The following is a 27,638-nucleotide window of genomic DNA, read 5'->3' as shown; positions in this document are numbered from 1 at the left end:
CCGCCCCCCCCCCCCCCCAAGTGCTCCGGTCTCCCCGGGGCGACGATTCCGGCCGCGCTCCCTCTAGTACCCCGCCGCGGTGTTACTTTGCAGACAACGTGAAGTCTCAGACTGCAGTTTCTGGCAATCTGCCCCCTTCCAGTTGTTTTGAGAAAACTGGAGCAGATTCAGGGGTAGGAAGGAAGCAATCGCTGGACTGGGTTAGCTGCGCAGGCCTCGTTAACGCCAGATAATTTCAGTGCGGAGCCAGGGTTCCCCGACCTTCATTTGATGAGAGTGCTCAGCATTTTTTTTTTTTTTTAAATTTCTCGCTGTAGATTCGTTGAGGAAGGAAGCGGAGTATTTATGGAGTTTTGTTTTTCTCCACATGTCATAGGTCAGGTGGGCGGCTTAGTTCATACAACACCCCTGGAGGGCTGGATATTGGAAGGTTAACATGGGCTCTTCCAGGAAAGAGTTCACAGTCCTGGGTCTGCTTTAGGATGTGGACCCAGCGCCTTCACTGCAAGAACAGGTCGTCAGGGTAATTTGGGTCACAGAACCATCAAACATCCAGCACATTCGATTTGAAACTTAAGGCAGTTATGTGACTGTGGCTTTAACTTCTTAATGTAAGGCAAATTCCAGGCACTCTATTCCCCTCTGTTTCAAAGGTTGAGAGATAATTATTGGAACAAGAAATACTGATGTTGGGGGCTTGTGGGTTGTTCTATCATTTATAAGCATCTTTACAACGTCTTAATTAATCTTGTTGGATTAATAGGAATTATGGGTAAGGAGAGAGGCTCAGAACAACACTCAGGAGATCAGGGAGGGGAGGGGCTTGAATACAGGTGTCCCAGGCTGAGTGCGAGGCTCCTTCTATTATACGTACTTCTGCACATATCCGCTTACACGCGTGTGCTACTTTTCTAATAACAAAGTGCATTTCGCTTGCAAACACTCCCCCCCCGCCCCCCGCAACACCATGTCTGAGCCAGACCCCCACCTCTCTCCTTTTTCGCGCATGACTGTGGCCTCTGGCCAGGTGACACTGGGCAGGGCAGGGGCGAGCCAGCTAGATGGGTGGATGAGGCTGCTCTTCCCTTCCCTTCGCTCCTCCGCAGCTTGTCTGATTTAAGATGTCTGGTTCTTTCTAGCAATGGATCGTGGGCAATGGACACAGCACTGACCTCTGGCAAAACTGTAGCCTCTTGTCTTCGAGCAACATTCTCCACTGTTACTCATCATCCACGAACGGTGAGACTGGGTTTTTGCGCCACATGCTTGTCCTGGTCTGTGGGTGCCGTGTTTCTCAGTCCAGACCCGGAAACACCTGTTCTTGGAAGGACACAGCTCCAACCTTGTTGCTGGGGTGGGGTGGGGTGGAATGCAACGGGGGGGACCAGGAATCCAAGACAAAAGGAGAGGGGCAGAAGTTCCCCTGGCTACGACAAGACCCTGGGTATCACTGGACATTATCTGGATCTGGAAAGATGCCCTAGAGCTCCCCCTTATCACCTGATGTGATGCTCTTTGTGGGCAAAGAAACTCAGATGCAGATAAGCAGCAAAGGTCGTTCAATGGCAAGACTTCAGGCTGACCCCATTGGGATTGGGATCCAACTAGCATCTTCGTTCCGGTGGCTGTCTCTATCCAGAAATGTCCTGCCTCTGCCTGGTTCAGGGACGGTCCCAAGGGTAGTTTTTGGTCCAGCTTTTGGCCTCCCATTTACAAGACTGTTTTTCTAGGTCGTGGGCCCCCCTGCTGCTGTTTAGCATCAGAACCTTTGAGTGTTTCCTTGTGGCACGATGGGGACTCGAAGCTATTTGTAGAACGCTAAGCCGAGCCTGGGAGGGTCCTCCATCCAGAGGATTGTGTTTCTCCCCTGTCCTCCGTGTCTTTGCTTGTGAGATATTTGAAACCAGGCTTACTTGGACTCGAGTGAAGGGGATAATTGGCAGTGAATCATCCACTGGACAGCTCAAGTACTCAGAGAGAGCAGTACGAAGGAGCAGGGAGTCCTGTGTCTTTAGATACGGAGAGGCCAAGGTAAAGAGGGTGCATTGTTTTGGGTGGCTGGGTGTTTCGTGGCCTCGTGGCCCCTGGGAGGGGCTGCAGTGCTTGGCGTTGAGGACATGGTCGGCTTGGCTTGGCACGGTCTCGCGTTTCAAAAGATATGTCCTTAGCCTGGAGAGGGAAGTCGTTGTAGGATGGGCAGAGAGAGGTTTCTTGACATCCTGGGTTTTAAAAGACCAAAAGAGTACGGCTTTCATTGTTGCTGAAGCAACTCATGATCCAGTTATCTCTGTTGAAGATGCTACAACCAACGAGAGAGACCAGTTTAGACCCAGCGCAATAAAGCAGGCCGTGAAGGGACCCTTCGTTCTGGCTTTGCACGATGCAGTTTCTTTGCTGGGCTTTGCCTCCCGTGGGCTCGGCACCCAGTAATACCGAAACTGCACCGAAGCATTACAAACCAAACATCTCGAACCTCAGTATAAAGAGAAAGTGCTAGAATGATGATTTGGTAGTTTCTGTGGGGAGGATAGGCAAGGAGTAGAAAACCCTGCTTTATGTTGTCACTTTCCTGGGGGGAAGAAAAGAAAGGCCTCCGTCCTTATTGACAGGAGCAGTCCTGATTCTTTGCTCGGAGTGCGTGAAAGATACTGAATTAAAAACATCCCAGAGGGCGCACCGTGAGTTTGCATGGTGAGCTGGCAACCGGGCAAATGGAATGAAGTACTCATGCGTGCCTGAGAATGTGGCCATAGCCCTGCTTGTCCCCAAAGCCGCAGCATCCGGTGTCTCCCCCCTTCAGGGTCTGGCTCGAGTTCCGTGAAGCCCTGGGATAGGAGGCGCGCCGCTCGCTACTGACACCTGGTGGTCACAAGCGGTGACGCGGCCCGAGAGGGTGGCTCTCCCTGAGGCGGGGCGGTGTCCACAGGCAGCCTTCCCAAGTGGCACTTGGCCGTGTGGGGTTGGCACGGAATCCTGGACTCTTAGGTCCAGAAGGGGGCACAGGAGCAGCCGTCTAAACTGTGCTCAAATCGAGAAGAGGAGCGGTCTTCACCTCGGGGCCTGTTATGGACCCTTTATGCTGCACCTGCCGTGAATGTAAATGGCTATTCTCCCATCTCAAAGAGGGACCAGTGTTACTTTCATCAGGAGACCTCTCATCCCTTAATTGGCTCTTTCTGTGCCAAGCTCTTTCCTTGGGTTCATTGACAATGACTTCGGGGTCTTTCTTGTGGGCTCCAAATCCATATGGTTGCTTTGCGGGGTGGGGGGAGGGAGACCCCAGAGCATGGGTTCTCTTCCCCATCTGCCTTCTCAGATGTTTTGAGGGAATCTGGACACGCCCTTAAGTCAGCTGGCTTTGTTTGGATTTGAGCTTCTTCTTTTTTTTTTTTTTTTTAAGATTTTCTTTATTTATTCGACAGAGAGAGAGACAGCCAGCGAGAGAGGGAACACAAGCAGGGGGAGTGGGAGAGGTAGAAGCAGGCTCATAGCGGAGGAGCCTGATGTGGGGCTCGATCCCATAACGCCGGGATCACGCCCTGAGCCGAAGGCAGACGCTTAACCGCTGTGCCACCCAGGCGCCCCTGGATTTGAGCTTCTTCTAAGTCAGAAGTTTCCATGGAAGCTTCCCCAGTTAACTCTGCTGATGTCTTCCTGGTGGGTCAGCTCTGATGGAGGGGGGAGCGGAATCCTCTGAGTCTCCTTGGCCTTGCTGATCCAGTCGAACAATTTCCGTGGCAAACAGTGGGCGCAAAAATATGTAATTACAAAAATTAGACAAATGAAACTATATTAAGGCGTGAGCCACCGACTTTGGTCCGCGATTGCCCTCAGAATGTTCCAAACATACTTTTTATCGACGTAATCAAAAGGAACTCGCTATCGATATCCATTTGCGAAGAGCATGTTACAAGCGTGTTATGTGAACTGATGCTGGTTGATCTGACTTGCTGTTTTTTTCTGAAGGGGCTTGTGTTTGAAGGTGTGGGGCCAGGGCCCGGCGCTTCTCCGGGGGGTCCCCGTGCACTTTGTCTTCTGCATGAATGGTGCCCCTTGCTCGCCACATTAACCTCATGTTAACTGCTGTGTGACGTAGTTGGAAGGCGATGTCTCTGATCTTCCGCCCCACTACCCTTTGATATTAGATTGATGTTAGTTTCAGATTTCTTACGAGCTGCCCTCAACTCTGCCTGCCTTCTTATTTTCTAAATGTATTTACATGCCTTCTGCGTCCATCCTGTACCTGACTGTAGGTGAAGGTGAAAGAGCCTTCGCGGGGCCTATGCATCATGACCTGGCATTGAATGCCTCTCGGACCCAGGGAATACGAGGCCTTGGAAACCGTGGACCTTGCCCTTGGGGATACCGAGCCTCTTTGAGGAGCCAGGGGATAAGGGAGGAGGGATGAATCACTGTGAAGGCAGCGAAGGCCAGATGCCCAAGGAGTGGGGGCAGGCAGGCAGCGCCAGAGTTCAGGGGAGGAAGTGGAAGGGAAGTCTCGTGTGGGAGGTGGAATTTGAGCCATCCTCCAGAGGATGGGCAGGATTTAAATAAATACAGGCAAGGAGGAGGCTACTCCCTGTCCGGGCAATGACGTGACCGCCAGCAAGGGGACAGCAATGCAGGGGACGTGTCAGACCAGTCGGCTAGTAGTCCGGTTAGGATTAAGATTGACTGCATGTAACAGAACATCTTCAAGAGGCAGTGGCTGAAATAAGATCGTTTATGGCACTTGTATGAAATTGTCAGAGACCCAGGCACCTTCCAGAGCTCCTTTCTTTACCATCTCTTAGATTTGCTCCTCATCCTCATGGACTAAAGTCCTGCTGGAGCTCCAGCCATCTCATGCACGCTTCAGGCAGCAAGGTGGAGGAAAGAGGGGCAGAAGAATGTGTGCCCTTCCTTTTCATGAAACGTCTCCAGATAGACCACACATTTTTGTTTCTTGCTTTTACAGGAACTTAGTCACACAGCCACACCTAGTTAACAAGGGAGGCCGAGAATGTAGTCATTTGGCCTCGTGGGAAGTGTGGCTTCTCAATTCCTAGAAATTTCATAGCAAGAACCTCCTAGTAAACCTCCCAGAGACACTTGTCTCTGGGGCTTTGGCCTTCCCCCCGCCCCGTACCTGTTCATACTGTTTTACCATAGCTCTGCTGGGTCCTAAGCAGTTTCTGAGCAAAGCCCCGTTATTTTAGGATTATTCAAATATTTCATCTCTTGTGTGTCCTGGGCTCCATCTGCTGCCCCACCGTTCTGACTGAGCCCCATATCGGCAAGTGTATAACCCTTAGACTTGCCTCTGTCTCTCTCCGTCTCCAGTCATTAAGTCTTGTTTAAGTCTTATTGTTTTGTGATGTCTTTGGGATCTTTGTTTTCTTCCAGCCTCTAACTCTCTTCTGAACTCCAGGCCTGCATATCCAGCCATCTCCTAGACATTTCCCCCGGGGATGCCTCAGAGTCACCCCCGAACTAGTCATTCTGCATCTTCCCCCACCAAACCCACCTCTTTGACAGTTTCTAGGATTTCAGTGAATGCTGCTCATGTCGGCAGCCTGCCTGGGTGTGTTTCGTCCTCGCTCCTTGTACCTTCATAGGTTCCCCCTACCCCCTCTGCCTCCCGCCACTGTGCCCTGACCGTTGGCCATTCCCTTGTGTGTTGCCATGCCTGCAGGACTTATCAGAGCCACGGAGGCAGCCCGCTAAGCCCTCACCTTGCCTGTTTCTTTGTAACTCATGTTTCACATTGAATTCAGGGTGATATTTTTAAAAATACAAAGCCAGGCCTATGACTCTGGATTTGAAGCCTTTCAGAGGCCTCTCCTTGGTCTTAATCTTCGGATGGAGATCTTTACCAAATCCCATAGGAATCTACCTGAATGATCTGTTCCCATGAAACCTCACCTCCCATCTCTTCTCCCCCCTCATCTTGGAATGTTAGCCTCCTCTTACTTCCCTGACCACGAACTTCCCATCTCAAGGTCCCCCCTCTCTCCCTTTCTCCCTTCCTCTGTTCTTTGGTGCACAGCTACTCCAGATGGTGGGAAGACAGAGGGCAAGGGGTAGAATTAGCACACTGGCCTGTAGATCCTTCCAGACCCTAGTCAGCAGTTTGGTGCATATGGGTGCATTTCTACATTTTACAATCTCGTTCAGACCTGCTGCGTTTTATACGCATCTCTGTCCATCTTATTCCAAGTTGGAGCAGCAGTCCGGATCATTTGTAAGGCAGAACACGTCAGAAATCTTACACAGTAGAAATGCACTGAGGTATGTCCGGTCAATGTCCCGAGACATGGGATTCTTACCCCTTTCATCATTGCTTTCTTTTCCATTGCCACTTTGCCCATCTTCCTCATTGAGATCTTTTGTTTCCACGCAAAATCCCATAGGAATCCACCTATTTCACATTTAATTTTCCAAATAGCCATAAATGTCATTTCCTGGTAGGAAATTAGTATTGAGTAACAAGCAGGTTCTGTCTGCCTTGAGTAAGAAAGCGGAGCCTGAGGGCTTGGCAGGCGGGACCGCGGGGCGGCGTCCATACAAACAGACATCCGTCCAGAGACAGAGGAGGCCAGTTCCTAGAGCCTTGGTTTTTCAATCTGATGAGATCTGAGCAGCTCCTGCTGGGATCTGGGGAGCAGGGGGGAAGCACCAAGCCTTCTCTCCAAGTCCTGAAGGCACCTGTCTCCTTGGAGCCCTTAGGCCATGAGGGAGTTTAAAATCAACTGACCCAGAAGGTTCGGCAAAACACGTGTCTTGCATTGACCGAACTAATGCTTTTTGTTTTGAATTCTCCATATTCTGCACATTTTAGGTCCAAATACACACAGGCTTTCTCCCAACTCTGTTTCATTGCATGGACCTGGTGGGTAGCAGAATGGGTCAGAGTTCGGAGTTGGGCTGCGGGCTGCTTGGGACCCTGGGAGCTGGAAGGGCTCATTTTTTCAAAAAGGGGCCCATACTGAACACAAAAGCATGAAGGAAAAAACCAGGCCGTCCTCCAGTCTGTCCCCAGAGCACCCAGGGCCACCTCTGCTGTATCAGGGTAGCGGCATATATGCACCCCCATTTCCCAGTGACACCAGGCAGGTCCGCCGTGCCAGAGTGGGCTGGAGCCAGGATCTCAAGCCAAGAAAGTAACCAGGCGATGCTTTTCCTCTCCATTCTATGGCAATCAGGTGGGGGGCATTAGATTGAGGCCTTGGATTAAAAATCAGAAAAACACAAATGTTGCCAGTCTCGGAAGCCCCGAGCTTGAGCCTTGGTGGTCACTTGTCGTCTGTGTCTTCCCTGATTCCAGATTTCTCTCTCTCTTTTTTTTTTTATCCATTTGGTGGCCTTGTCATTTCGGCAAGGGCATCAGACCGTTTCCTCGTCTGTGGCTCAGCTCTTGGTCAGATTGTAGAGAACACAGGAGGCCCTCTGCATTTATGGGTTCGCGTTTTGCAATTTAAAATCTTCCTGGCTCTCTGGGCCAACCCACAATCTCTGTCCAAGTAACGGCTCTTGATTTTACAGGCCCTTGTGGGTTGCGGAGGGCCTGGCAGGCGAGGGAGGTTCAAGGGGTGGGATGTGATGTCAGAAGGCTAATGTTTCAACCCGCGAAGTTTCTCATCGGACACCAACATCCAGGAGTTAATTCTGCATGCTTGTTCAAACCTGGGTCTGAACCACATGGCCCTTGAAGCTCCCAGTCTTGGCTTTTTCAGAAATTTAAATTGCATTCCCAGGATTCCAGCAGAGTCAAGAAAGCATCTCTTGTATTTCAGGAGAGGGGATTGGCTGTCATGAGGCCTGAGGTTGTGGGCGTTGGTTTTCAGGGCAGGAGAGAAGGATGTCTGGCACGAAGCCTCCTGAGTGTGTCATCATGGACACACACGTAGACTCCCAATGTTGGCAGGGACCTGGGAGGTCATCAAGTCCATCCCTCTCCCTCTGCACCTTGCGTCAGACCCCTCTCCACTATGCCCACCCCGTGTTCATCCTACCAGTGATGGGGAGCTCACTACCTCTCAAGAGTGCCTTTTTCTTTTCTTTTCTTTTCTTTTCTTTTCTTTTTTTTTTTTAAAGATTTTATTTATTTATTTGACAGAGAGAGACAGCCAGTGAGAGAGGGAACACAAGCAGGGGGAGTGGGAGAGGAAGAAGCAGGCTTCCAGCGGAGGAGCCTGATGTGGGACTCGATCCCAGAATGCTGGGATCACGCCTTGAGCCAAAGGCAGACGCTTAACGACTGTGCCACCCAGGTGCCCCAAGAGAGCCTTTTTCATTTTCCAAGAGCTAACAGCATGGCCCCTTCATTTATATTCCTCAAATATATTGAGCGCACCCACAAACCGACCACACAGAGCTGAACAAGAAAGACTGAGTCTCTGCTCTAGTGGGGCTCACGGTGACTTGGGGGGAGACCCAGAATATACAATAAATACTCAAGTGCGGAGAGTGGACAGGCCTCTGAAGGAGACAGAGTGATGACATAGAAAGTTGCGAGGGTCGGGGGAGCTGGGTCCGGAAGGCCTCTTCCTTCCCGGTCTTGTGGCTGGAGACCAGAGGGACTGGTCACGGGCAGAATCACAAGAAGACTATTCTAGGAGGTAATGGAAAGAGTCCAGCGTGGCTGAGTGTGCTGGCTGGAGGAAGGGGTGCGAGGTGAGGTGGCAGAGGGGAGGGCAGGAAGAGAGGCATGGGGCTCAGAGTTGAGTGTTGGGGTACCCCAGTGAATAAACGGGGTGTGGGAAGGAGGTGGCAGAAGGGACTCGGAAAGAGTAGCCAGTGATATGGGAGAGATGCATGATGTATTGTCATGAAGCGTCGTCCCGCGTTAGACCCAAGTCTGTCCCCTCTTAGGTCCGCTCATTTCTGACGGCTTCTTTCCTGCCTGATGTACTAGACTGGGGTTTGCCCAGGTTGCCCGGTTCAAACTTCTCAAGGGTCCCTAGGCTGACCTCAAATATTCAGAGACCCCAGTTTAGTCTTCGAGGCTCTCCCGTTGTTTGGGTGATGCCTCCTTCCTTCAGTGGCTTCTCTGGTGTTGGCCAGATTCCTCTGAGGTCCCAGCTGTGTCACGTTCTGCCTCTAGAGAGCGGGCACGAGCCTCTTCTTGCCCCTCTGGGGCTAGGCCGGTGGTTTGGCTTTGGCGGGTTGATGGACAGAGAGTGGGGGACCTCGTTTCCTCACCACACCATTCTCCCTCCTCCCTCCCTGGCTTCTGTGAATTCTAACCCTAAAGGAAGGCGGTAAGCTCCTTTAATTCAATAGATTTCGAACACATTATTGAACCTCTCAACACGGGGGTGTGTTGCAGGGAAAAACCCAGTAGACCTCAGGAGTCCTTGCTTTTTTGCCCTTTTTTTTTTTTTTTGGCCTCTGAGCTGGGTGTTGGAAATTAGGTAGAATTTCAGTAGCCAAGCAGGGGAGAGTAGGGTGTTGTGGTAGGGGAGGGGAAGGGGGGGTTACTGTGGCTGGTGGGGTAGGGGCTCCATTCTAGCTCTTAATTGCCGCGATGCTTGGCCTTTTTGAAAATACTTTCAGGATTACAAGGAAAGGGGGCTTCTGATGATTATTCTATGGAGAATGCCTTTCAAACCCAAAGATCCTGAAAATAACACAGGCAGCCCCCCTCATCCGCTGAACTCTCTCAGATAATACAGCTCATAAACAATGCCTTTCTGTCCTCGACTGCCGTTTTTCTGGCCAAACCCAGCGGTTCCAAGAGGTCTGTTCCTAAAACAAGAAGGTTGTGTGATGAGTCAATTTGAAAAACATGAAAATTCGAAAGCGAAGAAGGCTTCTTCTTTTATGGCAAGAATTCTCTTAGCCTTTAATAGCAATTAACATCCAAGGAGGAAGGTTAATGGACTTGACCGTGGAACCCATCCGTTCTGTTTTTGTTTTGTTTTTTTTTTTAAATCAGCCAGTGGGATGAGTGGTCCCACAGCAATTCTTTGAGAAACACAGCCCAGCCTAATCGGATCCTCTAGTTTCTAGAGTTTTCCAACTGGAAAATAAGGGCAGCCTCCAACAGCTTCCTAATTTCAGCTTCTGTGCTATATCATATATTATATTCCCTTTTCAAGCCCCAGGACTAGTTAGCAGAATAAGACTGTTGGTGTCAAACCACAGATACAAGTTAGGCTCTGAAAGACTCCTTCCATCGCACCTGTTAACTAGGAGCTCGGTTAATTGACTGACGGTGTCAGGTTTAGCGGACACGCTTGGATGTGACGTTTCTTTCCATGGGTTGTGCTCTGGTTAACAGGCCCCCCCATGATTACGTGTTGGAAGAGCCCCCTGCCATGTGTCTTTCCTCCTGTCTGTGAGCTCCAGGCCGCGGGCTGTGGGCTGAGAGCCCACACTCAGCTTTCCCCTCTGGCTTGCATCCAGCCTGAGACCTGAACCTCCTTTCAAAGCTGTCAGCAGGTCTGGATGGGGATGACACTGAAGCCCCTGGGGCGGGGGACCCACGCTGGGCACTGCACGCGCTCCGGCTGGTGGGCGAAACATTAAGTGCAAAGGCCACATTGTTGGGGACGGAGGCCTCTTGGCAGTCAGCTCTTCCCGGAATGACATTCATACTGAGAAGTAAGGAAAATGGCACTTTGTGGTGGCAGGTGGGTGGGGAGGTTTGGTCTCGTGCTTTTTTTTTTTTTAACTTTTATTTTTTAAAAGCATCATCGTCATCATCATTATTATTATTTTGGTCACGTGCTTTTGCAAGCAGTCCAGCGTTACACTACTGTGCCATCTGATAGATCGATCTCTTGCAGTTGGGATTCACTCCCTCTGATGGCCTCTTTCTTCAAGGCTGTGTTCTCTCCTGGCCTCCCTCTCCTCTGACTCTCCCGCACCTGTCGTCTCTCTCCCTTCCAAGAAAACCCGTTCTCCTAATGGAGTCAGAAAGCTTTTAGGAGCAGCTCAGAGCCCAGCGGGACTCCCGGAGGGGGGGGGGGGGATGGGAGGGGCAGGTGGCTTGGAGCTGGTAATGAAAGATGCTGAAGGGCCCGGATGATCTGGCATATTTCAAAGTGCTTCATCCTCTCTGAGCCCCTGACGCACTGGACTGCAGGCCCCAGGCTAAGAATACAGCTGCGGGGGCAGATGTCCTTCCTTCGCTGCTTAGCTGCCACGGCAGCAGGACTCTGACCTTGAGGCAAGCTTTGATCATTGAGTAACTCAAGCTTGCCCTTATCTGCTGGGGGAGCTGGGTCTGCCTGCAGCCGCGGCCCGCATCAGAAAGCTGTCAGCAGCTCCTGGACCTGGCACTCTCATTTGAATCAAGCCTGCGGAGGGTTTTAGGGCGTTTAATTCCCATGCTCTGCACCAGGGTTGGAGATTAAAACGTTGCATGGGAACTCCACAAATATTTACCCAGGCATCCACCTGGGGCCAGCCACTGAGCGGGGCCAGCCACTGAGCGGGGGCCAGCCACTGAGCGGGGGCCAGCCACTGCGCGGGGCCCAGAGAATGACCGTGGGTGCTCATTACGGGCTCAGCGAATGATTGCGAACTTGCAGTTGGAGAGAAAGTCTCTCCCTGCCCTTGGGGCTCGGATAGGAGCTCAGATTTGGCCCTTGGAGTGTTGGTGTCATGTTAGGTTTGCTCCGCGTAAAACAGGCTTGTCACTGGTGGTGCTGTCCCTTATATCAGATGTCACCCTACCCTAATAATGACATCTTGACTTGCTTTGCGACAGCACAGGTTGACCACTACACCCTGCAGGCCACGCCTGGCCCACAGCCTGATTTTGTAAGTCAGGTGTTATCGGATGAACGGACCTCACCCTTTTGTTTACATATTGACTAAGACCGATTTTGCGCAAAGATGCTAAAACCAAGGAGTGGCCACGGAGACCCTACCTGGGCCCTGCAGAGCCTAAAATGGTCACCATCTGCCTCTTTCCAGATAATGTGCAAATACTTGCAAATGCTTTTGGAGTTCTGGCTGGTGCCCTAATCCTATGGCTTGCACGAACACTGTGGTCCCCGGTTCACATTACCCACGTGACCCGGCTGGAGCTACCCCAGAAACCGTACCCTGGGACGGTCTGTAAATGCTTACTTGCCCTGGTCCTCGACATCAGCTTTTTAAACGGGGTGACTCGTATCGGGCTTTGACAGAGTTTTCCTATCAGCTTGTTTGATCATCGCGATAGCCCCACGAGATAGTTGGTCGGGCATGTCAGAGAAGAGAAATTCAAGGCCAAACACATGGTAAGTGGCAAGTTAAGCTGAGGGTCAGCAGAAATAGGTGGCAGAGCCATCCCCTGGGCTGCGGTAACTGGAGAGCTCGGCTGTCCCGCGGTCGGGCTTGGCATGTCCTCATTCGGGGTCAAACACCTGCCATGCCCTGAGCGGGGATGCCTGCTCTCCTGCTCGAGTCCAATCCAGAGGAAGGATTCTGGCTCTGAAGCCACGTCCTCTACACTTAAGAATCCTCAGGGCATCGTGGGCTTCCTTCTGAATAATCCCAACAGGCCTTTTGAGCATTTAGCCAACCTGTCGGGGCTGGAAGGGAGGCTGCTCCCTCCTGGCCCCATTCTTTATCTCCCCGCCCTTCCCGTAGGTCGCTTCTGATCGGATGGCATTTGAGGGAAGGAAATATCCCTTTACTCTCTGTAAGCGCAAGACCAGTCCTGTCCAGATTCCAGCTGTTCTTTGAGTTTTGGAATCCTTCTCGGGGGTGCCGTGTCTACTTTGCCTTGCGATCTTTTAAGTTCGTTTTAATTATTCAAATGTTACAGGAAAGAATTCTCCTTATTAAAAATAAATCTGATGGTATAGATATTGACCAAAGACCAAATTCTCCTCCATTCTAGCTCCAGCTCCTGGGGGCAGCTGTGGATATCAGTGGGCATGTCTGGCTCTTTTTCCAATGAACACACACACACACACATATCCATGCGTGTGTATCCATATTTACACATATTTATATAGCTTTTTTGGTGCGTATTTACATAATGACATTCCATTGTGCGGACACTTCAGTCTTTTCGTTGTCTTGGAGATCTTTCAAAGGCTATTCATCTTCTAACTCATGATTTTCTTTGAACTGTTGCAAAAATTTTCCATTGTAGGGGTTTACCCTAATTTATTTCCACTCATAGGAGTGGTGGTATAGTGAGCAATCCTTATTCGTTCTCTTTGAGGCTCTGTTTAAGTATTTATCCCGGATACAGTGATTAACTTGTGGACTCATGTTATTGACATTTAACAATTTAAATGTATTCTGCCAAATTGCCAGTCACAGAGAGATGATTATATTATCATTCCTCTGCACAGCGTTCGGAGATATCTCTCATGCGTGTACGCTGTTGACATTATCAGCCTTTCTGATTTTTGCCAATCTGATAGGTAAACATTGGCATCACATTCCTTCTGGGATTTCACTTGCCTTTTCCTGGGTACTAGTGAGGCTGAACACCATTAAAGAGGTTTATTGGCTCTTCCTCTTTCTCCTTTGTGAATCACGTGTCTATACGGCTTTATAATTCTACACTGAGCTTCTTGTTGCATCTGGAATCGAACTTTGTGGATGATGTGAGCTAGAGATCTTTTCTCTTTTGACAAATGGGTAGACGTCCCCACTCGGTATCTGTTGTATTCTTTCTCTGCTGATTTATATGTTAATTTATATGTTAATTCCCAGGTATACTCCCAAAGTCTCAGTTCTGTGCCATTGCTTTCTTTTTCTTTCATGGCTAATGCCACACTGTTTGAACTGCTGAAACTTTATACTATAAATCTACACTTTGCCTATCTATATTTTGATATCTGGTAGGTGACGTTCTGTCTCATTGGTTTTGTTTATGGATTTTTGTTTTTTCTTCTTGCTGTGTTTCGTTCAAAAAATTTTTTTGGCTACTATTGCTTATTGTCTTTCAGATAAGTTTTTATTATTTTATTTTTTTAAAGATTTTATTTATTTTTTTTTGAGAGAGAGAGAGAGAATGGGCAAGGGGAGGAGCAGAGAGAGAGGGAGAAGCAGGCTCCCTGCTGAGCAGGGAACCCACTCGGAGGCTCATCCCAGGACCCTGAGATCAGGACCTGAGCCGAAGGCAGATGCTTCACCGACTGAACCACCCAGGCGCCCCTAAGATAAGTTTTTAAAGCATTTGTCAAGTTCCATTTGGGATATTATTTAGGATAGCATCGAATTTGTACATTACTTTGGGGGAAAGTGGCATATTTACGACTTTGAGTGTTTCTATCTGGAAACGTAGTATGTTTCTGTGTCTTTGGCCCTTTTATGTGCTTTAATAAAATTTGTCTGCCTTATTGACCCCCCCCCACCAAAGAACATGATTCTTTAATTAATTGTATTTTTGTGCTTTTTAAATTTTATTAAAAATGGCTCTCATCAGTAATGAGTCAATTCATTTTGGATTCAATTAATTATTCCTTTTCTAACGTCTTAAGTGGAAAGTTTAGTTCATTCTTTGCCAATACTTGTATTTTTTAGTAAATGCTCTAAGAGCCTATATTTCCCACTAAGCACTGCTTGGACCACAGCCCATAGTTTTGACATTTACTATCTACTCTCTCAATCCCAATCCCTGCTGAAGAAAGTTTTCGTTCTCATCTTGATTTCTTTGTCCAAATACTATTTTTACATTTCCAATCTTATTTTGGCCAGTTTGTTTTTCGTTCCTACTTTCTGTTCGCCTCGATTTATGCCTGTATCACTCTAGCTTCCTTTGACATTTATGGAGATTTTCTTGTCGCCTAACACGTCGCGTGTAAGACTGTTCCTTGTGTGTTTGAAAATAATTCATGGTCTTTGTTATGGGGACACACATTTTCTGTATGTCTCGTAATCGAAGTGGTTAATCCCGTTATCAACAATCTCTCTGCTACTGTATTTTTTAAGTTACTTGATTTGTCTATTCTGAGAGACGAATGCGAAAGTCTTTCACTGTGATCGTGACTTTGTCAATTTCTTCTTGTTTCCCAGTTATCTTTTACTTTATACCTTTTCTGGGCTGTGTTATTTTATAGGCATAAATGTTTACGACTATCATTTCTTCATGGTCAACTGGGTCTTTCCTCACTATGAAGTATCCCTCTTTGGCTCCTTTCATCTTTTTCCGTTTAAATTCCGTGTTGTCTGATGCTATTATTACTATACTTTCTTTTTGTTAATATTTACGTGGCTCCTCTTTTAAAAATATTTCAATTTTCCACTGTTGTTTTAGGTGTATCTCTTATATCACAGTATCAATGGGAATTATGTAATTCTAGGTGAAATTCTTCACCTTTGAACAAGTGACTTGAACCCATTTTCATATATTGTGGTTGACGATGTGGTTGGACTTACTATCTTCAAGTATGTGTTTTATTTATTGTACTTATGGTTGAAAACCTTCTTTAACGTTGTATCCCCAGAGCAAACCAGAGATCTGGCCTCAAAACAGTAGGTGTTCAGCGAATAAATGCCCATTGAATAAAAACTTCCTTGACCCCCCCCCCCAATTCTGATCTGATTTGACAGCTTAAGGCAAAATAACTCCATTGTAATGGGGTTGGGACTGAAGTTCAAATTGTTGGTAAAAGAAGTTTCTAGAAGGCTTTCGTTGCATTTCTAAGTCTGAGGGATTTTTCCTGTTCCTGTAGATTTAGCATCAAAGATTTTGAGCTTTCTCTAAATGTGAGGTCTGTTGTTAGTGGTAGGGGAGGTAAAGAGTAAAGGTAAAGGTTTTAGAACTGGAGGAGGAAATCCAGGGGGTCATCTGCTCCAGCCACACTGCCTGGGAGGGTGCACCTGGAAGAACGCTTCCCAGCCAAAAAACTCAGTCACTGTTTTCGTTCTGGATTTGGGTCTCACGTATCTTTACATTTCCAGCCTCACCTACCAGAGCGCCGGATAACTGGTTTACTTTTGAGAAAATAGCATTACGGCTACATTAACTTTATTGCAGACTGCTCCCCTAGAGGAATGACTAGGCTGGGGAAAGACAAACAGATTTAATTAAGAGGCATATAAAAAATGAAGTCAGGATGGCTCACAACCTGGGACATCATTTTCTTACCTTAATTGACAAAGACATTGAAAACATAAAAGGAGCAGATGTTCTGTTATGGTGGAAAGACTACTAGACTGGAATCAGGGCCTCCCAGAGTTGGCTGTGCCAGTTGGGCTCATTAGAACATCTCCGGAAATCTCTTTCAAGTACAAAGGAGCTGGGTTAGTGATCTCTGACATTTCTTCAGTTAACCCCGCCAGCGCCCTTAAAATTCTGCCGTGATCTCCTTGAATGTCCAAAGGACATTCATTGTATTCAGTGATTGATTAGAAGCCATGCAGATTTCATAGCTTTGAGTACATGTTGGGCATCGATGTGTTTCTCGAAGCTTTTACACAGTAGCCAGTTACTGGGATGAGAGGATCAAGCCCTGTGGCTTCTCCAGGTCTTTGCCTTGTTCAGAGCAGTACCCACCCCAATGATTCCTTGGCACTTGGAGGACAGGACACGGGTGACAGGTGGGCAAAGCCACACGCAGGTCTCCTAGGCAGACACCGTAGGTTCCCTGTGTAGTGCTGAGCCCAGGCTGTGTCCTCTTCTCTCTTCCCTCCCGAGACGACATTCCTTTGCAGCAGACAGCGAGCTACAGGATTTTCTTTTCTGCCCGAATTTCAGTTGGAAGCTTGGGGATTTGATCCAAGCTTGGGGTGGAGGGTGTTCAGCAAAGCTGCGGAAGTAGAATCCAGCGTCCCACCCGGTGAGCGCAGACCGCTCTGTGCGGAGGCTCATGACTAGGGTTGAGATTAATCAAGATACAAGCTTGGCTGAGCCATTGGATTTTCATAGCGCACTCCATCAGCATCGTCTTCCAATTTACTGCAAAATTGGTTTTGGCAACAATACTGTTTGTGCTTCCCAGCCAGCCTCACGATCCTTACCTCTCCTTGGGGGATGCTGATATTTTGAACAGTGGTTTTAAATTATTCTTGGAATATAGGGGTTGCAATAAGCCAGCCCTTGAAAACCCCTGGAGGGCAAGAAGAGAGAAGGCAGTGGGCGGGGCTCAGACCCTCTTTAACGTGTGGACTTAACATTTGGCAAAAAGACTGGGAAGGAGTTCAATATATTTTAACTTGAGTTTAACTCCTGGTAGAGGGACTAGAGCTGTTTTCGTACAGCCCTTTCTTAAAAGGGCCACAATTAAGTAGATATTAGAAAAGTGAATGGTCTGCGTTCTGCTCATAAAAGAGGGCTTCTGCCACCTGGGAGGACTGTGGTTTCCAGGGGTCACGGTGTGCCAGGCGCCATGTTCCTCCTGGCACAGCCCCTCCCCCGGCCCTGGCTGGCTTGTCCTAACCTGGTGTCTCTCCCCTCCCAGAATGGCTGCAGTCTGTCCAGGCCACCATGATCCTGTCCATCATCTTCAGTGTTCTGTCCCTGTTCCTGTTCTTCTGCCAGCTCTTCACCCTCACCAAAGGGGGCCGGTTTTACATCACTGGAGTCTTCCAAGTCCTTGCCGGTAAGTTGGAGATGATACCAAGTTCATGTGGAGACTGTGCCTATCCAAGGCTGGGGAATGATCAGTCAGTAGAGGGACAGGGCCCCGGAAGGACTGAGGTTTCTGAGGCTGTACCTTGGATGGTTTTTGTAAAGTACAGGTGTGTGTGTATGTGTGTGAGTGTGTGTACCTCACCTTAGAATTTGGGACTCTCCACTACGCCATGGAACAAGAGCCATAAGAAATAGGACTTTGGGGCTCTGGAAGGAAGGTCCCTAACCCAGCCAGGCCTATCACCAGGATATATATATCTGGTGTGAACTCCAGTTCACGAAGCTATAATCTGGACACATAATCAGAGGTGAATGCAAAGAATATCAGTAGAGTCATGGCCAGTCTTGAGGGCGTATCCCTGTACATTATGTTATGCCCCAAGGAGTTATCCTTGGCACTTCGGCATGGAAAGTGGCCCCAATGTGCTGCTGAGTTTGTTCCCAGGTATGTGTCTCATCCCTCTAAGCAGTGATGAAGCCATGGTGAATTATTACCCTCCTTTACTCCCCCTCCAGAGTTCCAGTGGGCTTTGATTTACTGTTGTCATCCTGTTGTGTCTTCATTTTGGCACCTCTGTGTCATGTGCCATCATTTCCAAGCATGGGGCCGTGACAACACACGAGAGGTCTCCTCCATCTCCTCCTTAAACTACCTTCACGTTCCCCCACTGGACAGGTTATCCATACATACAATATGCAGAGTCCAAGAAGCTTCCATGATAGAGGGTGACATCTTCCAACTTTGTCTCTAGATTCTCGCCAATGCCTTCCTTCATTGACTCTTATCCTTCTGTCTATTGTCTATCCGTTGGCTGAGTCAGCAAACACTGGACAGAAGTCAGAGGCAGATGGGGTGGTGGCTCCTAGAGTCCATGTTAATAAGTCACAAACTCCATATATACCAGAGTACATCTATGTACTGTGAGATGTTCTGGTATCTGGCTGAGTAGACAAAGGGCTATGCTATGTCTTAGTTGGTTGTTGGAATGTCCATGGTGCTGAACCACCCTGTCCTCGGGAGCATCATTGGAGGGTTGAAAACAGCCCACATGTCCCTGATGGATGGTTGGATGGATGGATGGATGGATGGAAGGATGGATGGATGTGGGGATATAATGGCTTACACATGGCTGTATGGTAAGGCACAGCCTGAGTTTGAATGTTGATGACCTTTTCTAGGAGCCAGAGAGTTATCCTTTCCCGGAAGAGGGAAATAGACCGGGCAGCTAACACTCATTAAATCCTGAAACACAGCATTTCAATGGGTACCATTTGAGGATATCAAAACCGAATAGTGCTTTGCTACTCGCATAGTTTTCTTACACCAAGCCAGGCTCCTGGAGTGTTGCCAATTTTGTTAAATCGTGAATTATGGAGTAAGATATTATTTCCTAGGTGTGTTAGAAGCAGAGCTATCATTAGTCACTCCACTTCCAGAAATAATACACAAAACTAGAATGTATTCTGGGATTTCTTTTTTGGCTCTCCATTTACAGTTTGATATCAAATCAAATGATGATCATATCTGTTGCACCAATGGTTGTATCCTCGAGATAAAACAATCCAGACTTAAGAACCAGAACTTTCATCAAATGTTTGTATTTGACCCATACCAGCGTGTTATTTTACTGATAAATAAACTGAGACCGGGAGAGGACCATGAGTACCCAAGGTCACCCAGCTCAAGCAAGAACAACAGAATGCCTCCAGTTCCCCTCATTCCACATGGGCTCAATATTGAGTTAGGAACCGCACAATCCACCAAAATTGCCACAGAACCCAAAATCCAAGGCAGAAACTGCTTTTCCAACGTGCGTTTGCTAACCCGTCCTGTTCTGAACCTCCTCTGACCTCAATTCAAGCCTGTTAGAATTCTGGTATAAAAAACCACTAAATCTAAAAGCACATGATTTGTTCTTCGTTCTTCCCCTTCAAATGTAGCTTCTTATCTCTCATGGGGCCCAATTTTCGGTTTATCAGTTCGTCAGCCTGGCGGCCCCTATTGCAATAGGAAGTTGTCTTGAATTAGCTCCGTCCAGCCACAGGAGTGGTTGTAATTATAAGCCCGAAGAATGTTCTGTTCCTAGCTGTGAGCTCCAGTTCACGTGAGCTGAAAGGAGTCCTCCGGCAACCACGGGCTCTCCAGAATGGTGCATTTGAGTCGGGTCTTGCCACTCAAGTTGACGACTAAAAGAGGAAGGGGCTTCCCTTAATAGATTCCCATGCTTCTTCAAAGCACCAAACCATTTTATTTTTTATTATCTTTTTAAAAGACTTTATTTATTTGAGAGAGAGAGACAGACAGACAGAGAGGACAAGCAGGGAGGAGAAGAAGCAGGCTCCCTGCCAAGCAGGGAGCCCGATGCGGGGCTCGATCCCAAGACCCTGGGATTATGACCTGAGCCAAAGGCAGATGCTTAACCGACTGAGTGACCCAGGTGCCCTGCACCATAGCATTTTAAATGGAAGCCACTGGAAGATCTTTGGAGTCTGGGGGGGGCTGTTTCGGGCTGCACGGTCACTGCCCAGCTTCCCTTTGGAGGGCCCAGCTTCGGTCCTTAGATCACACACTTGAGCGTGCGGGAAAGGCAGGTATCAGGTGCGGGGGGCTCTCGGGGCTGATTGTAGCTTTAAGAGCCGTCTCTGCTTTCTCTAGATTACACCTCTGTGGGTGCTTATCGGTCCGTCTGCTTCGCTGCCTCACCCCCTTCTGCTTTTCATAATAAGCCACACGTCTCACATTGAAGAGCTGTCTTCCCTTGATTACATACTTGTTAGGTTGGCCGCCTCCTGGAGACGTGTTGAGAGATTCCAGCCACTTCTTTGCTTTTCCATCTTAGCTGTACATCCGAATCACTTTTTCAGGGGCGCCTGGATGGCTCAGTCGGTTGAGCGTCTGACTCTTGGTTTCGGCTCAGGTCCTGATCTCAGTGTCGTGGGATCGAGCCCCGATGGTGGGTTCTGCACACTGCTCGGGATTCTCTCTCCTGCTCCCTCTGCCCCTCCCCCTGCTCGTGCACACACTCTCTTTCTCTTGCTGTCTCTCAAATAAATAATTCAATCTTAAAAAAAAAAAATCACCTTTTTAAAAAGAGGATGCTTTAAAAAATGCCAGTGCTCAGCCTTCATGCCTGGAGAGCTCTTGGGTGGCGCCGCTCCCTGGGTGGTTCTGATGTTCAGCCAGGTTGGGAGCTGCTGGTGTAGCCATCACGCTGTCCCTAATCCCACTATAAGGTCTTCTAGAAATTTCTCTGCCGACAACTCGTCCCATTCCTGAACCATAGATTCTTCTAAACCCCTTTCTTAGAGAAGAGCCTTTCTGATCCTCTCTCTGGATTTTGGAGTCTTTTTTTATTTTCAGAAATGGTACCATCTGTTTTCAGACCGTAGTTACCCTGACCCTAAGTCCGCCGGGATGGGTTGCCCTCCATGAGAAAGTATTGAGAAATTCGTAGAGAAACAGACCTGAAAGACAGAGCCCCATGTTTGGCTTTTTATTTCACTACTTAACACCCAGCACCGAGCTCCGGGCACGCCACATAGAAGGCCCTGAATAACCCACTTGTTGGATGACTGGATAATTGTCTTCCCTTGGCAGAATCAAACGCGGGTCACATGTGTAGTAACTATTTATTGTGATTACGAAGAACAGAGAAGACGGTAAAAGGAGACTCCTGAGTGAGTTTTGCTGTTTGTTCTGTTTCTTCTATGAAACAGACTGATACGGTCGTAGGGCTTTGGAACCAAAGACTTTGGGGGATGAATAGAAAAGCACAGCGCCCTCCCTCTTCCGAGTGGCTCCAAGGTGGTGGCAGCCAGATGTCACATTTAGGAACCGTCCAGATGTTGCGCTCCCTCACCCCAGACCCAATCCACCCCTGCGTGGATATCGTGTCCATTTCTGTTCTCTCTTGGCCTCACGAACCCCACTACAGTTGTGCAAAAGCCAGCTCAGGTGCCTTCCCGTCCCCTGTCTTGTCACCACCCCAAAATCCATTTCCCACGCTGCTGCCAGAGCGATCTTTCCAAACACACCCCAGATCATGTTTCCCCTCTGCTGAAAATGTGCTTCCCACCACAACTTCCTCAGCATGCCATTCAGGGCCCTCCCGCCTCCCCTCATGCTGCCCTCCCTCTGTCAGGGGAGATTCTTGTCAGGACCCGCTTCCCCTGGCTATCTCTTCCACACCCCGTACACTCAGATCAAGCACCACGTCCCCCCTCAGGCTTCCCCAGACCTCCCAGTTTGGACTCCGAGCCTGTCCATCCTCTCAGGGCATCATCGGGTTGTTTCTGTCTCCCACTCTTGAAATCATGTCAGACCACATTGGAAGTTTCTACGGGCATGTCTGCTTCTGAAAGACACTCCCCCCTGACGTTAGGAGGCTTGTGTTATCCATCTTGGTGCCCTCAACAGCCAGAACAGGGTCTGCACATACTAGGCGCTCATTACCTGTGTTCTGAGCCAGATAGAATGCAGATAGGGAAGTTTCGAGACTTCCCGCCATTTCTTGCTTTGCCTTTGGCCCCTTGGTTGCTCCCTTCCAAAGGTTCTGGGCTCTGATCGCTCACTTGTGGTTGCTACTGCTGTGAACGGGGCTTGAGGCCTCCTCTTCAAGGGGCCTTTAGGGGGCTGGTTAGAGATCCAGCCGTCCTGACAGGGAGAAACTCTCGAATGTTGTCTGGACAGCGTCTATGGCCGCCACTGACAGCTGACTGCCCTCCCGGACTCAGGCCCCTGCCGGGGCGTCCCCGGCACTCCCAAAGCACAGACTGCTTGTCGGTGGGGAAGGAAGGCACAAGGCTTGCCCGTACAGCAGCACCCTCACTCCCCTTCCCCGTGGGGGACCTTCTTCACCGCGCCCCCACCTACTGGTGGGTGAGGAAACGAGTTACAACCCACTTATGGGGACAGATGTTTGATGTGGCAAGACTACGGTGTGGCATCAGCTACCCTATATCCCAGGCCACTTCTGCTGTACAGACAGACAGCCTTGTAATAACATATTCCCCAAAACATCAGTCTCCCGACGACAGTAATTACAAAGCGTGTATCGACTCTCGGGCTTTGTAAGTATCTCAGCTCATTGCGGGTCGGGGCAAAGCTCAAATTCGTTTCCTTCTGAGCAGCTCCTCGGTCAAATTTCGTATAAACTAGGCCATCTGGTCAGTCACCACACTTGTGAATCCTGCCTCCCTCTGTCCCTCTTGGCCCCAGATAGAATGTTCGCTCTCTGCCAGTGAAATCTGGGCATGGCTGGTCTATACAGCTCTCATGGCCCTTTTCTCATGCGGTGGCCGGTGAGACACATGGCCCATTTGGAAGCCTTGCCAGCATGACAGGCATTGGCCTGGCCTTTTCGCATGCTGCTCCCTAGGTCACATTTCTCTTTTCATAACCCTGACCTCATTAAGTAGGTCAGTATCGCCCAAGAGACAACCACAAGCTTTTCTTTCTTTTTTACTAGTTTTTAATTATGTTCGGTTAGCCACTGTATTGTACATAATTGGTTTTTGATGTAGTGTTCCATGATTCATTAGTTAAGTATAACACCCAGTGCTCATCCCAACACGTGCCCTCCTCAATACCCATCGCCCTGTTACCCCCTCTCCCCACTCTCCTCCCCTCTGAAACCCCGAGATTCTTTCCCGGGGTTCACAGTCTGTCATGGCTCCTCTCCCTCTCTGATTTCTCCCCCTTTGGATTTCCCTCCCTCCCCTATGGTCCTCCGTGCTATTCCTGATGTTCCACGTATGAGTGAAACCATATGATAACTGTCTTTCTCTGCTTGACTTATTTCACCTAACATAATCCCCTCCAGTTCCATCCATGTCGATGCGAATGCTGGGTCATCAATCTTTCTGATGGCTGAGTAATATTCCATTGTCTGTATGGACCACATCTTCTTTATCCATTCGTCTGTTGAAGGGCATCTCAGCTCCTTCCACAGTTTGGCTTTTGTGGACGTTGCTGCTATGAATATTGGGGTGCATATGGCCCTTCTCTTCACTACGTCTGCATCTTTGGGGTAAATACCCAGTAGTGCAATTGCTGGGTCCTAGGTAGCTCTATTTTTAATATCTTGAGGAGCCTCCATACTGTTTTCAGAGTGGCTGCACCAGCTTGCATTCCCACCAGCAGTGTAAGAGGGATCCCCTTTCTCCACATCCTCGCCAACATTTGTTGTTTCCTGTTTTGCTAATTTTTGCGGTTCTGACCAGTATAAGGTGGTAGCTCATTGTGGTTTTGACTTGTGTTTCCCTGATGCCGAGTGATGTGGAGCATTTTTTCGTGTGTCTGTTAGCCATTTGTAGACAACCGCAATCTTTCTTAAAGACACGAATTTGCACTTTGCCGAGGTGAGCCATGGGGGGGCTCTTGGGGAAGAGAATTGGGGATCCCGGGCCTCAGGGCAAGTAAAGCCTGTTCCAGGCAGATCGAAACAGCTTTCTTCCCCGAACGACGGTTTGCCAGCTCTGGTTTCCCCTCTCACACCGGGCGTCTTTGCTGTCTCCCGAACTTTCTGTAGGTAGCAGGCCCTGGATCCGATCCCACAGTAGTTCCAGGACCATTGTGCGGCTTTCTCAGCGGGGGCCAACCGAGTGGGAGTTTTTCCTCCTCTGACTTGGAGAAGGACGGTCTTATCAGGGTGGCAAATGTACCATATTCCCACTTCTGCACTTTGCCAAACAAAGTTGCAGTGTCCCGCGAACAGCAGCCCAAATAGCAGTGAGGTTAGATGTAGGTGGTCTGGGGCATTGGGAGCTTTGGAACCACAGGAATCCCACAGAGCATGCTGGATTTATAATAGAGTCACTCAGAGCCTCTCACAGACCCTGTTTTCAGGAGGGAACAGAGGGAACAGAGCAGGCTTTGTATAGCTCCGGGCTGGGGTGCTGACATCACTGGACCCCTCCCTGCAGGGGGACGCCGACTGCCATTGTGGGCAGGGACCATCACTCTTGAACTTGCCTGCTTCAAGAGCCCCTAGCTGGTGGGTTTTCTTGTCCTTCCCACACCAAAGAGCTGCAGAGGTGAGCGAGGGAAGGATCACCTGATTTATCTGTGTATCCAGTAACTTCCTCTCTTTGTTGGGCTTCAGCCCCAACCTTGGGGGCACCAAGGAACCATTGGAAGGGACCAAGTGCAAGGATAGTTTCCTCCCTCTGCTTCCCACTCATATCTCGTCCTTCCTCCTCCTCTTCTTTTTCCTCTCTCTATATTCCTTTGTATGCCTAGCGATGCCCACAGGCATTGCTCGCTTGATCTGTTACGTGGCAGTCCTGCTAAGGGACCCCTGGCTCTGCCTGGAGCCCCGTGCCCTGGCCCTCACGTGACTCAGAGACTGGCAAAATGTCATTTCACTTTACTGGTTCAGATGACACCGGCACTCATTTGTAGAGCTATTCGCGGGTTTCCAGGGGCTCCTGCACCCAGCCCTCCTTGGAAAGAGCTGGGCAGGTTTAGCTTGCAACCCAAATTCTTGCAGTCCGCTAGGAATTGGTGACAGTTAAAGGAACAGAGATGGGGCAAAAAAGATGACAAGGGACCACGGAGATGCTGGTCTGGGTCACAGAGATCAGAACCAGAGAGCAGATCACTTCCCATGTTTCTAGATCTTTGAGACCCCTCCTCCTAACCTGGCAGCTGATTCTTCCAGAATCGGATACGCTCGTCTTGCACCAGCATTGTCTGCCACAGACTGGGCAACTGGGGTGTGTTTGTGAGCGTGTGTGCGTCAAGAGCAGCGAGTGGTGTGGGCAGGTACCCACGGTCCTGTGGCATCCGCGCTGGGGGTGGTGGATGGGGACCCCTCGCTGTGACCTCCCCCTCACCCTGCTTGTCCCTCTCTCCCCAGGTCTCTGTGTGATGAGCGCAGCATCGATCTACACGGTGAGGCACCCGGAATGGCATTTCGCCGCTGAATACTCCTATGGCTTCGCCTACATCCTGGCCTGGGTATCCTTCCCCCTGGCCCTTCTCAGCGGCGTGGTATACGTGATCTTGCGGAAACGCGAATGAGGCGCCCAGACAGCTGGTCTGAGGCACCGAGCATACCTAGGGGAAGGGAGGAAGGAAACCAGAAACCAGGAAAAAAAAAAAAAAAAAGAGCTAGCCAAAAAAACCCAAACTCAAACCAAACCAAACAGAAAGCAGTTGAAGGGGGGGGTTAGTGTTGACTGAAGATGTATATAATATCTACGGTTTATAAAACCTATTTATAACACTTTTTACATATATGTACATAGTATTGTTTGCTTTTTATGTTGACCATCAGCCCTGTGTTGAATCTTAAAGAAGTAGCAAAGAACTTTACATCCTAACCGTATAATCGAGCTCAGTATTTTTGTTCTGTTTTTCATTCTTTCTGTTTTGCCCGGACATGAAATAACTCCGTCTTGCCCCTTCCCTTTTTATTGGAAAGAAGATACCTCCCTTCCACTGCACCTCATTTAGGAAACCAGAGTGTGGGTAGAAACCCCGAAAGGCCAAAAGCCCTTACGTTGTGGGTGACCCAGAGACGGGCGCCGCCCACACCTCCGTGCGAAGCCTCACACTTACATGGATGAAACCCCCAGACTGGAGCCCTCGGCAAAAACACGGCTTGTGGCTTTGGGATACTTGCCCTCGACGGTGGGTGTCTCAGTCCCACGTCTCGATGAGAAATCGGTGACAAGCCTACGAAATGGTGCTATGTATTTACCATTCTCGATTATCACTAATCATCTAAACTACTCACTGGAAATTCAATTAACGATTTTACGACATAAAGTAGAACGGAGACCTGAATAATTCTCTGTAATATAAATGGTTTATAACTGCTTTTGTACCTAGCTAGGCGGCAGGTGTTACAATAATACATCAATAATAAACACAGCCTTTAGCGCTCCCACATTCTTCCTGCGGTCGGAGCATGGGGACCAGCCTCTAGACCCCACCCCCTGCCCGGGACTGTGCGTTCCCAGGGCCCAGCCGGGTCTAGACTGTTCTCTGCCTCCAAGGACTGTCTGGCAATGACTTGTACTGGCCACCAACTGTAGATTATATACGGTGCCCTTCTGATGCTAAGACTCCAGACCTTTTTGTTTTTGTTTTTTTGTTTCTTTTTTTTTTTGCTTTGCTTTTTCTGATTTTATACCAATTGTGTGGACTAAGATGCATTAAAATAAACATCAGAGTAACTCACTGATCTCTCTTGGGATTTTGTGGCGATCTCGGCATGGGTGGGTGGGGTGCCTTTCAGAGCGGAGGGAACCGCTTCGGCGGAGAGCAGGGTTGAGCTCCTGGTGTAGGTTGCATTTTGGCTTTCTTGCAGGTGACAGGGAGCACATCGTGCCTTGCATGAACCTGAGCAAACGTCCGCTCATTGGGGAGGGAGGGCCAGGAATTGCAGCTGAAACAGAAGCTGTAAATGGGCTGGAAGGGACTCGAGTGTTCGTTTAGCTCAGCCCTCTCTCTCGTGCTCTCTTCTCTGATGAACCACACGGGGGACCTCGGAGGCATGTCATGTGTTCACCTAACATGTGGGGAATGTTGGCATGAGCAGCACAGACCCTTACCCTGTAAAAGAAGGGGGAGGTCAGATGAAGGAATCATCTGATGATGACTGGAGGCCAGACTTTGCGATAAAACACTGGTAAACATCCACTAAGTTCCCGATGGGGTCTTGAGGAAGGGCATGGGCCGAGCATGTCATCTAGCTCCAAGGTTCTGGGCTGTGTCTCACCTGAAGATATTTTTACCCATTGACGTTATATTGAACACGTGCAAAACATTGAGCTCACAACGCACTGACGTGGCTCCAATTCTCATTGAGCACCTACACTGAACTGGGCACCAGAGATCCAGAAGTGATCACATACTTTTTTTTTTTTAAGATTTAATTTATTTATTTTAGAGAGAGAGAGCACAAATGGAGACGGGCAGAGAGAGAGAGAGCGTCTCAAGCAGACTCCTCGCTGAGCGCTGAGCCCATCCCAGGGCTCCATCCCAGGACCCTGAGATCATGACCTGAGCTTAAATCAAGAGTCGGACATTTAACCGACTGAGCCATCCAGGTGTCCCTGGGGTCACATACTTCTTTTTTTTTTTTTTAAAGATTTTATTTATTTATTCGACAGA

General features: G+C 49.0%; 1 protein-coding gene across 2 annotated transcripts in view; it reads left to right on the top strand.

The window, feature by feature from the left end:
* PMP22 (peripheral myelin protein 22) overlaps positions 1-26,702 on the top strand; it is a 31,307-nt gene extending 4,605 nt beyond the window's left edge. For both annotated transcript variants that reach the window (XM_040630060.1, XM_040630059.1), the window contains exons 3-5: positions 1,140-1,239; positions 17,343-17,483; positions 25,375-26,702. In XM_040630060.1, coding sequence (XP_040485994.1) covers positions 1,140-1,239; positions 17,343-17,483; positions 25,375-25,538 — 405 coding nt within the window. In that variant the 3' untranslated portion in view covers positions 25,539-26,702. The remainder of the gene's footprint in view (positions 1-1,139; positions 1,240-17,342; positions 17,484-25,374) is intronic.
* Positions 26,703-27,638: the final 936 nt, after the last annotated feature.

Source organism: Ursus maritimus, unplaced genomic scaffold, assembly GCF_017311325.1.
Source record: "Ursus maritimus isolate PB19 unplaced genomic scaffold, ASM1731132v1 scaffold_14, whole genome shotgun sequence".
Lineage (NCBI taxonomy): Eukaryota > Metazoa > Chordata > Mammalia > Carnivora > Ursidae > Ursus > Ursus maritimus.
The sequence above is the reverse complement of the archived record's forward strand: the minus strand, read 5'-3'. Positions and strand labels throughout refer to the sequence as shown.